This window comes from Quercus lobata, chromosome 4 (genome assembly GCF_001633185.2).
Source record: "Quercus lobata isolate SW786 chromosome 4, ValleyOak3.0 Primary Assembly, whole genome shotgun sequence".
In the NCBI taxonomy this organism is placed as follows: Eukaryota; Viridiplantae; Streptophyta; class Magnoliopsida; order Fagales; family Fagaceae; genus Quercus; species Quercus lobata.
In genome coordinates this window covers 49521732-49533964 of record NC_044907.1, presented here as the reverse complement: position 1 = coordinate 49533964, position 12233 = coordinate 49521732, and the positions used below count along the sequence as shown (strand labels likewise).

The following is a 12233-nucleotide window of genomic DNA, read 5'->3' as shown; positions in this document are numbered from 1 at the left end:
CCCACAAAAAGAGCATGAATTAATAACAGTGTTTGATGAGTGGTTGCAACATGGTTGCAAGAAGTCCTATTAGTGGTGAAACAGACATAAGCGACATTTAAGAGCAGGACCTGGCCTTTGGGGCAGGTAGTGGGGTGGCTTTGAAACATGCAGGCAGGATAATGGTGGGTTGGTTTTTCTTGCTGCATTTGAAGTGAGGAGGTTGGAGAGCAGTGGATGGGGATTTATCAGATTAGGGATCCAGCTAGCATGAGAATAAGTTATTCTATTTCATTTATTTTTCTTTTTAACAACCCGATGTAAATAATGTCGGGCCAAGTTGCTCTTTGAAACTTGAAATATTGCACCTCCTCCCCCCTTTTTTTTTATTAGTAATATAACTTCATTGAAAGTCAGCTTGGCACATAAAGTATCAGTGTGGATGGGGATTTATCAGATTAGGGATCCAGCTAGCATGAGAATATGTTATTCTATTTCATTTAATTTTCTTTTTAACAACTCGACTTAAATAATGTCGGGCCAAGTTGCTCTTTGACACTTGAAATATTACACCTCCTCCCCCTTTTTTTGATAAGTAATATAACCTCATTGAAAGTCAGCTGGGCACATTAAGTATCAGTGTGGATGGGGATTTATCATATTAGGGATCCAGCTAGCATGAGAATATGTTATTCTATTTCATTTAATTTTCTTTTTAACAACTCAATGTAAATAATATCAGGCCAAGTTGCTCTTTGACCCTTGAAATATTGCACCTCCTCCCCCACCCCTTTTTTTTGGATAAGTAATATAACTTCATTGAAAGCCGGGAGAACCAAGTATGTGAAAGGCAACACCGATACTTTACATCCCAAAATATCTACCAATGCTTCTACATTCTGCGTTGCCCACCAAGACCAATTCTGATTATCTTTAAAACCTAAAATAGCCTGAAATAACAAAGACACTTTTCAAATGCCACATCATTTCTGGTTCAGCCCCTCAAAATATTAACATATCATCCACAGAGAGTAGATGTTAGGTCATAAACACAGTATCATATGAATTCCTAAGTGTGAATCCCTAAGCCATAGTGCTCAAGATTTTTGCCTCAAACTTAATTCCTCCATTAGGATCTTCTACTCAAGTTCTACAATTGCCTAGTCTTTCAGCATTTTAAAGGGGTCTTTGTCCTCGATCGCATTCAGCATCTGGATGCTCTCTAATAAACAATTCTTCCTCCCTACCACATAACCAAACTCCTTGTCTTTCCACTTCTTTAGATCCACTTTAACTGCTTTCAGTTTGTTCACAAGTACAAAACTAGGCAACCCATGAACATTATGGGAATCCCACCACATCATTACCTTGTCTATAAACCTCTCAGCTTTTAACCACATATTTTTGAACCCAAAAGGACTCCTACCCTTCTGTATAAACCCACACTCCAAGATAATAGGAAAATGATCAGAAAGCAAGCATGGGAGTATTCATTGCACTTTCTGAGAGATATTATCCTCCAAAGATGGGGGAGAACAGTAATTTATCCATTCTGGACCTTGACAGATTATTAGACAATGTGAAGCTGCCTCCCTCCATTGGAATATCCATGACCTTCACAACTGCTAGTGATATGAATGCTCAAAATGAAGCCACCAAAGGGAAGAAGTTTTAAACTTTATATAAATTTATGGCAACTACTTTGAAGTCATCCCACCAAAACCAATCACTAACAACAAACTAGCCGAGGCTTTGTTTGAAGAAAGTAATGGTCTAAAGAAATAAAAATTGTGCACACACATGCACATGCACATGCACGCACATATCCTTAAGGTCCATCTAGAGAGAGAGAAAGAGAAGTGTCAATTACTTAAACCAATGACAAAAGAATGTAGCATAAATTTATTTACACTACATATCGTTCAAATCCATCCAATTGTGCATGCAAGCGGACACACATCCTTAAGCTCCATCCACACACACACACACACACACACAGGTGTTAATTAGTAAAATCAATGACATTAGGAATGTCGCATAAATTCATTACTACATATCTTTTAAATCTATCCCTCCCAAAAAAAAAAAAAAAAAACAAAGAGCTACAACCACCAGTTTCCCCTAGAGGATGCACATCAAAGAATACTGTCCACCTCTACTCTCAAAAATCTAGTCAATCTCATCAGCTCCTAAATGTCCAGCACTCTCCTCCAATGAAGCTTCCACCAAGGCAAAAACTCAGACAAGCCTGCCCTCAACCTAGTAGCCCAACAACCTTCACCATCAAAAGACTCAAATCAACGACAACAAACGGTCTACTATTGAACACATGAGAAAGACCTCGACATTCATAATTTTTTTTAAAGTAGAGAAATCCTCAATCTTTGCAATTTGAAAGTTAAATGCACCAACACCTTAATAAAATTATTATTTTTGTTGCATTACTTCATTTCAAAGTTAATTTAGGATTTTGATATTCGGTTAGGGATATTTTCTGAGTGGGTCTTGTAAGCAATATTGGTGAGACCAAGTACACTAAAGAAGTGGACAAGAGGACACAATGCTTTTTCATTCGCAATTGGTAGAAAAGACAATAAACAAAGGCATGCAGATCAAATCACAGTTCATTGACATTGGAGCAATGCATCCTAAGCAGTTGGGCGGCATTGTTATACAGAATGTTGCAATTGGGTGAGGTTTTCTTTCTACCACTAATACACTTACCATATTTGATGCATAAAGCCACACTAGTTCATGAACACTCACGCCCACACAAAAACTTCTCTTTAGTATACGATGACCCATTTACAAGAGTGGATGCCCCAACCAACCACAGAAAATGAATTTGTACGATACCATCCTAAATCCTCTCCAAAATGTTCATCAAGGTTCAAAACAAGCATGCAAAGTACTTCTACACTAGCACAGGATATGATAGTAAGATCATAGAGGGACAAAATACAGTAGTGTCCAATTTTATCAATATACTAAACAAAAATCAATTTTCTATATGAGAACAGTGGAGAGAGTATACCTTTTCTAATTGAGTATTTATTATGGATTTGGTTGATAACAGACAAGCTGAACTGGGCATATCTACTCCAGCCATAAGGCAAATTCGTTGAATCTGCAACATCTAGATACATAGACAAATGATCGACATTGTTCCCCTTTGGGAAGACTAGTATTCGCCTGCCAAGGGCAATTAAACGCAGATCACAACAATCAGTTAACAAACATAATCCAACGCAAGGGATATGGATGTAATTACTGTAACAAATGGAGAGATCCAGATACCATTTGTAGCCTCCGACAAAAAAAACATCAGAGTAGAGCTTCTTTGTATTAAGCCTTGAGAAATTATCAATTGTCCAAGTGAACCTCGCAGATGGTGGATCATCCACGGCCTGAGCTTCCACTGTGCTTGTGGTTTCTGCTTGAGCTACTAAAATAATTCACATAAAAATCATAGTCAAACACAAAGTTCCCATTCATACACAAAGAAAAGTACAAAGCCAAAAGTAATTAAGATAATACATCTCAAATATTGTATTTTACAATAACTAGTGTTAGCTGAGCCTGGTACAAAGATTTAAATTTGATGCATGTGGAGTATTTGGATCAATTAAACAAAGGGTATACTTCAATCAAATTAATTTTTTTTTTTTTAAATAGAAAGTCAAACATAAACCCTTAAAATATCAACACCATAGGCCCAATTATTTCTGGAGAAAGCATGGGATAACCTAGAAATTATAATACAAGAATAAGATCCTCAATCTTGTAGCAGTTTGTACTCAACAAAAGGGACTAATAGCCAAAATAACTTAAATGATTACATTGCAAATATATAGTTCTCCAATTTCATCAGTTCACTTAGCAACCATAGTTGTTAGTATCAGACAATAAACACATATCAAACAATACATATTGAATCTTTTGTACTTCTTCTTGAAGACATTGTGTACTGGGTGTTCCCCTTTTTTATATCAATAAACTTATTACTTATCAAAAAAATAAATAAATAAAATCATCAGTTCCGCTTTTTTTCCTAAATGTCTAGCAATATGTTTTTTAATATAATCCAGGAGCTTAAAACATGGTTTAACGTCTTTATGAGTTTGTGCTGGGTAGTTTTCATTTGGATAACTCCAATATTCACTCAAGCAATAATTACACTTGAGCTTGAGGAGGCATGAGTAGCATCTTATCTAGGTAACCCTTCTAATGGTAAGATTCAACATCGGAATCCTCATTTTATTCAGACTTTTCAAGATTGGGAACTGGAATCAGTTGCTTCTTTTTCTGAGCTGCTCTTCTTTGCCAGGTAGGTACCGAGCCTTGTAAATCCCAAACAAAAAAAGGTTGCTTGAGGTTCATTTGTACTATAATACCCTTAGGAGTTCCATGGGTTTCCTTCCATGGAAGAGCATTTGGACAGCCAAGGTACCACAAAAGGTGTCGTCACTCTTTGTGCAGGTCTAGGGAAAATCTTGAATATTGATAACCTTCACAAAAGGCATTTGTTGATTGGTGTTATATGGGAAAAAGAAGCTTTGATCTATTAATCACCAGCTACTTCATTGTTCTTAGGCAACAGATATCTGGTCAATCTTTGCATTGTTTGGGCTAGTTTGGCTGATGCCTAAATCTGTGTGGAGCTTTTGAGGTGTTAGCAAAGACAATTTCATTGCTACATAACAGCTAAGCTAGCCTGTGGCAAGCCATACCTCTATGTGTTATGTGAAATCTAATGAATGAAAGAAACAAGAGGGTATTTGATGGAATTGGGTGTCCTACTTTTGTAACCAAAGATCATATATTGCAGTCCTTGTATGATTGAATGTGTACCCTGGGCATCATCCCTGCCTTCTACAGTGAAGGACCATACCACGACTTGTTTGCATGTTTTTAGGTTTTACAAAAGAGAAGAGAACGGTGACTCATATGATCCTATTTGTCTAGTTGCAAATTTGTGTTACATGTTGTTAATAAGGCACCAAATGACAATATAACTATTTTTTATTTTATTATTGTTAAATTCCAAGAAACTTGAATGCCTAAAAGAAAGCCAAATATATATATATTGAAGTTCGGTATGTCCTTTGTTTTGAGGCAATTTCAGACCTATGAGTAAATCTAAGCAAAAGTGTTATGGTACTGGTCGGTAGTGTAAGTGATGTGTCAAATCTAATCTCACAGTTAGGGATGCCTTCTTATGACCTATATGAGATTACCTTTAGGTTCTCATTTTAAGTCCGAAGTTGTTTGGAATACTATTATCGAGAAGGAAGAAAGAAGGCTTGCTAGATGGAAGAAGATATACCTCTCAAAGGGAGGAAGTCTTACTTTAATCAAATGTATGCTATAATGCACATTCATGTTGCCAATAGATTGGAAAAGTTTCAAAGAGACTATTTATGGGAAGGAGCAGGGGATACTTCTAAGTATCATTTGGTGAATTGGAGGGTGATTTGGGTATTCACAAGTTGGGGCACTTTTAATCAACCTCTTCTTGGAACATGGCCATGGAGGGTTGGGATGGAAAAGGCTCGCTTGTGGAGAAATAAGGAGGATGGGGCGAGTTAGTTAATGAAGATGGTGTGAGTTTCTCATCAGGTCAGCCTTAATAAGAGTATTAGAGGTGGGTGGGAATCTTCCACTAGGCATATTAATTGTGTGGTGGAGAATGGCCCACAAATCTAATTTTGGTATGACATACGGTGAGGAGATTCTTGTCTTAAAGATTGTTCCTTTATTTGTTTGCTTTATCATCAAACAAGAATGCCTTAGTCACATCGTACTTAAGAGGAACAAGAGGCAATGGAGTGAGGTACTGGAATCCTTAGTTCATGAGACGAGTTCAGGATTGGAAAATGAAGTCTATCGAGAATTTCTTTAATTTGTTATACTCTAATGAAATTTCACAGCCACTAAAGGAAAGGATCAAATTTTTCACTGCCTTTAACTTAAAGTAGAAAATATGAAGTTGAATCGTGTTATGATGTCTTGAGAGGTTCAATGCAAGGCATTGAAGGATCTAGAATGCCTCATAGGGTCACTTTTTTCACATGGAAAACAACCTTGGGTAAGGTCTTCACTCTTTTTTCTTTTTTTTTTATAGGTATTTTATTTTAAAAGAATACAAAACCCCACCCGCCAGAATTGTGTATCATCAAGTATTCTAGGAGAACTCCAAGTGAGGATCGAACCTAGGATGTCTAGGTCTACAGCTCATCTAAAGCCTCCAACCACTACAGGTCTTGAACCCATAACCGCAAAAGCAACGCATTATGATATTGGATTGGTGTTGTATGCGTAAGTCTAGAGGAGAGAGACAAGGATCATCTGCGGCTACAGAGTTGCGGTCCTTTGCATTCGTTCTATTTGTAGGTTCTTGAATTATGCCAAATATATTTGTGCAATTTGCTTTGGGGGTGTAAGTCTATAAAAGCAAGCTTGACTCTTTTACACATTTTGTGGACTATATCGTGAGAAATGAAAAACGTGACTTACAACCGTGTGAGCGGCTGGCACGCCGTATTACGATCATTTAATGGATTGGAGGAGGATTCATTGTATTCATCAAAAAAAAAAAAAAGTAAAGTCTAGGAAGTGACACTAAATGTCAAAAGATTATTCAAAAACTATAATTAAAGACGACGATAAAGATAAAATTGATTTGGATTATTGGAAAATGAACAACATATCGTAAAATTACATTTTTTTTTTATTCAAAATTCGAGTCAATTAGATTAATTCAATGTGAACACTATCCCCTTTATACACTAAAATAAAAAAAATGGATCAATCAAAAATCGCGTATTGAGCGAGAAAAAAATGAAAAACGTAAGCAGAACAGAAGAAAACAGAAAGTTATCGAACCTTCCATGGGCTGAGGGCCTTCGAGCAAGTCTGTGTTCGGAACCAACATCTCATCATCTTCCTGTTGCGGCTGCGGCTGCGGCTGAGGCTGAGGCTGAGGCTGCTGTTGCTGCTGCAAAAAAATAAATAATAAAAAACAAAAGAATTCAATATCAAGTACTCGGATCCGGAGCTCCGAAAGAGAGAGTTGTGACTTTATGGATCACAATTGAATTGAATTGAATTGAATTGAAAAGATTGTGTGTATAGAGGGAGAGTTGTGGATTTGGGAATTACATCTAAGGGTGGAGGAGTCATCAGAGTCATGAGTGGTGGTCGATCGATGAATCAGGAGAGTGAAAAAGAGAGAGAAAGAGGAGTCTGCAACAAGTTATGCAAAAGAAAAGAAAGGAAAAGATGGAATGGAATGGGCGATGAACGAAGAAAAGAAAAGGCCGACTGACTCTCTGGGTTTTAGTTCGAGACCCAAAAAAAAAAAAAAAAAAAACAGAGGACACTTTCGGAATTTAATATCCAAAAAAAGGCCACTAATCGACGATCTTTTTTATTTTTATATATGAAATTTGCAAGTTCAGGACTCCGAGTTTTCGGTTTTTACTCGCCAGTTCTAATCTAGCAAGTAGAATTTGCAATTGTCCTTTTTATACTTTATTATGAGTTAGAGGAGGGATAAAGTAAAAATATTCACATGTGATATATATTTATAATAATTTCCCAACAAATTTTAAGTAGATTTTACCAGAAAAGTTGTTATTAGTTAATAAAAAATAATTTACCAGTTTTGTTCTAAAAAAAATAAATAATTTAGTAGTTCAAATTAAAATCAGTAATAAAATGTGCCACGTAATATTTGTTGTGAATAATTGAATATTGTAGTGCATTTTTTTTTTTTTTTTTGCAAGTTCAGGACTCATAGTTTTTTAGTTTTACTCACCAAATCTTTAGCCGGTAACTCTAATAATTTGTAAATGTAGTTCATTTCATTTCCAAAAAACAAAAATAGAAGTAGAATTCGTAATAATAGTCTACTTTATATATATATGTAAAAGTCTTAGCAAAAAATGTGCATCCGAAGTCTGGACCAATAAGCTTGATTACTTTTTCTTTTTTGCTTGTCGAATTTGTAATACTGTGGGCAATTCTGCAATTCTGTGGGACCCAAGCATTGCATAAAAAAAGGGCGTCGGCCGCCTCTCTTTTTTTTTTTTTTAGCCCAGACCCAACCCCTTGAAGAAACACACGGCCCATCCAACTGACAATTAGTTTTTTTTTTGGAAATGAAACTTTTAGTATATAGTTTAGGCAAAAATGGCCCATTAGCATTAATTTTTGAAATATTTAGCAATAGATCACTGTTTCGGAAATAATTAGGGAAATACCACTTTTTCCGAAAACGCCGCTATAGGGCCCGAAAACGTCACTATAGGGCTTAAAAAACGCCACTATAGGGCCCTTGAACCTGTTATGGGGACTTATAAAAAAATTTTTGCAGGAAAACGCCGCTATAGGGCCTAAAAACGTCACTATAGGGCTTAAAAACGCCACTATAGGGCCCCTTGAAACTGTTATGGGACTTACAAAAAAATTTTGCAGGAAAACGCCGCTATAGGGCCCAAAAACGTCACTATAGGGCTTAAAAACGCCACTATAGAGCCCCTTGAACCTGTTATGGGACTTATAAAAAAAATTTTCAGGAAAACGCCGCTATAGGCCCAAAAAAGTGGTAGATTGCTATATAGTTCGGAAACAGTGTTTCTGAGCAAATTATTTCCAAAATTGATGGTAATGGGCCATTTTTGCCATATAGTTTATGTGGCTTATAAGTTCAAATTAGTATGTAGAACATGGCCCATCTATTCATATTTCATATCATGATATAAGCTAATTGGAGAGAGAGAGAGAGAGAGATTCCTCTAACCTAAGAACCCACAACAAGATAAATAATTGGCCCAATATTGGCTAAGCTCATGTTGTTCTTTTAAGACAATCTTACTAAACAAAGCCTTGGTTATGAGCCTGCCCAATTACTTAAGCATCAATCTCCCAAGGCATAAGACTAACAAGAAATTTGTGAGCATTTTGACATAAACTTCAAGATGGTGATATAGCATCTCCTTCAAATACAATCTTTGACAATCCCTCTTGACCAGCTAGAGATACAGTCATACACAACTCAATTCAAAGTTTGAGCTTCAACCATTTTAAGTGAACATTTGCCAATGATTTTAGCCCAAGCTTTAATTCCCTAACCTCTATAATTCGTTGTAATAATAGCTAGACAAGCCTTGTTTGTGCACATGGCTGCATCACAATTTTGCCTCATCACGATTTTACTCACTCAATTCTAGTCATTAGTCATCACTCTCTAATTTCTGCACTATTTCGTCCATATATTTAGTGGCAAAGTGTCACAATAGACTTGGTTTCTTAACTTCCAAATAATGTCAAGAGTTATTACTTATTACACCCAAAAAAAAAATGTGAATTTTTTTATTAAAAAAAACTATACTAGAGTTGGTGGGGGATAGCCATAATGGTTTCAATGAACTACATAAATTTGTTGTTGCTCTGGTAGCATCAAACTTGACATTCTATTTGCATCCATGTCACGCCATTCTAACTAGTAAACAATTTTTAAGATTTGGATTGTCTGCAATAATTACTTGGTTTAATTACCACGTAATACTAATCGTGAGATGTGAAAATTTAAAGGTAAAAATGTTAAAGAATTAAAAAAAATTAAGAAATTGTCTAATTTAAGGGCTTACAGTGAAATGAATTTTCAACTTTCAATCTCATTCATTAGTTCACTACTGCATGATTCAATAACCCTAATTGGGTTGGATACATAAAACTCATTTACCCATTTAACTAATTACTTCTAATCCAAACCCAACTCAACCCATTAATTTTGGATAAACCCCAACCCACCCAATTACTCAATAATCAAAATTACCAAAATGCCCTTAAAACTTCAAAATGACCAACGTACTGTTAAAATCATTTAAAATTGCCAAAATACTCTCTAAACCTAAAAAAGACCAAACATGCTCAAAAACCACAAAATTACCAAAATACCCCCATAACTTAAAAATGGCTGAAATACCCCTGAAACTTAAATAATTACCAAAATATCCCCGAAACCTAAAAATTAACAAATGCCCCCCTAAACCTAAAAAAATGACCAAAATACCCCATAAACCTAAAAATGACAAAAAAAAATCCCGAAACCTAAAAATTGACCAAAATTATCCTAAAAAATGACCAAAATACTCCTAAAATCTAAAAATTACCACAATACCCCCAAAATCTAAAAAAATACTAAAATACTCCCAAAACCTAAAAATTTACTAAAATATCCTCTAAACCTTAAAAAAATGACCAAAATACCTTCAAAACCTAAAAAATAACTGAAATACTCTCGAAACATAAAAAAAATAAAAATAAATAAAAGATCAAAATAACCCCGAAACCAAACAATTGACCAAAATACCTCCTAAACCTTATAAAATGGCCAAAATACCCCTGAAACTTATAAAATGACCAAAATACCCCCCAAAACCTAGAAAATGAAAAAAAAAATGCCCCTTAAACCTATAAGATGATAAAAATACAATCTACACCAAAAAAATGACTGAAATACCTCCAAAATTTTAAAAATAACCAAAATACCTCGAAATCTAAAAAAGACCAAAATACCCTAAAACTTAGAAAATTACTGAAATACCCCTAAAACCTAAAAAATGATCGAAATATCCCCAAAACCTAAAAAAATGACTGAAATACCTCCTGTAAGGACCAAAGTTGGGTTTCCTCGCCCAACAAGTATATGGACTGAGGCCCAAAAAGCCCAAAACAATGAATTTGTAGAAAATGGATTAGAAAACTAGGCTTTAATGAATTAGACTAACTTGGAAATAGGTTTTGATGACAAGAGAACGTAAATGAACAGGTTTATAATGAAGAAAATCGTCCCCAGCAAAGTCCTAGGAGATCTATTCTTATGTATTTCTTTCAGATTTGATTACAAAGTCAGTTCTAGATGCTACAGTAATTCTCTCTCTCTTGATCGATCCCCCAATTTCATTGTCGTCCTCTTCTTTTATACTGTCTCTCCTTTTCATCTCCACATTTCACGTGCATGTCAGACGGTCGATGTTGATACTTGTCCCATCAGCACTCCCCATAAGTCCTTATATAGTAGCTGTAAGGCCGAAATCCACTGTTCAGGCATCACTTCCACAGAGTTAGCTGCAATACATTTAATACTGAGGCAGCAGCTTTCTCCTCAGATATTTTTAGGACTTCCCCCAGTCTGATCTCACTGCAATACATATCTGCACCAACGGAACTTCCTGGAATGTTACATGGGACGACAGATAACCCCTTCGAACCTCGGCGTTGGTTAGCCAAGGATGTGCTTATCCTTGGCCCACCCCCTTAAGCTGTTATGACTAAGACTGATCTCTCTACTTACTATCACAGTCTCTTTTGACAAAGATATCTCCTCCTCAGACAAAACCTCGTCCTCGAATTGGGCCACGGGCAAAAATATCCCTACACCTCCTAAACCTAGAAAATTACTGAAAATAGCCCCAAAATCTAAAAATTAACGAAACACTCCTAAAACCTAAAAAATTACCAACATTCCCTTAAAACCTACAAAATGATCAAAATACTCGTTTTTTTTTTTTTTAATAAGTAAGAATGATATATATACGAAAGGCTACTCTATGCATGAAGAACATAGAGCAAACCTAGAAAATACAAGAAGAAGAAAACAAAACAAAAACAAAAAAGAAAACCAAACAATAGAAAAATTACAAAAGAGAAAGGGAGCTAAGAAAAGAAGGGTGAGAGTCACTAGTCGTGAGTCCCCATGCCCTAGACCAATCAAAAAGAGTCCCACTAAAAGAAGCAAGCATCTAATTACCGGTGCTATACAAGTCCTTAAAAGTCCGCCGATTCTGCTCCTTCCAAACACACCATAAGATGCCCAACAAAACTAAATTCCAAATCTGAAACGAGTGCTTCCCCAACCAATTCCACTAGCCAAAAAGCAAATCTGGTATCGATCTAGGTATAACCCAAGACAAGCCAAAAGTTATAAAGACAAAGCTCCATAACGAATAAGCCATCTCACAATGAAGAAGTAAGTGGTCGACCGTCTCTCCACAGTGATGGCACATAATGCACCAGTCCACAAAATCCAATCTCCTCAATCTCAAGTTATCACCTGTTAGGATCTTATTCCAAGCTGCACACCAAACAAAGAAAGAAACTCGCCTAGGGGCCTTTGCTCTCCATATAGCTTTCCAAGGAAAGACAATTGAGGGAGAATCCCTTAATTTATTATAAAACGACCGGAT

At 35.9% G+C, this 12233-nt stretch overlaps 1 protein-coding gene across 6 annotated transcripts in view; it reads right to left on the bottom strand.

Annotated features, from left to right (window-relative positions):
* LOC115983684 (ubiquitin carboxyl-terminal hydrolase 12-like) overlaps positions 1–7307 on the bottom strand; it is a 44459-nt gene extending 37152 nt beyond the window's left edge. For 3 of the 6 annotated variants that reach the window (XM_031106417.1, XM_031106420.1, XM_031106422.1), the window contains exons 1-4: positions 7141–7307; positions 6865–6976; positions 3277–3424; positions 3014–3171 (exon numbers count right to left, since the gene is read on the bottom strand). In XM_031106417.1, coding sequence (XP_030962277.1) covers positions 3014–3171; positions 3277–3424; positions 6865–6976; positions 7141–7170 — 448 coding nt within the window. In that variant the 5' untranslated portion in view covers positions 7171–7307. The remainder of the gene's footprint in view (positions 1–3013; positions 3172–3276; positions 3425–6864; positions 6977–7140) is intronic. The other 3 variants (XM_031106419.1, XM_031106421.1, XM_031106418.1) reach the window with 3 other exon arrangements.
* Positions 7308–12233: the final 4926 nt, after the last annotated feature.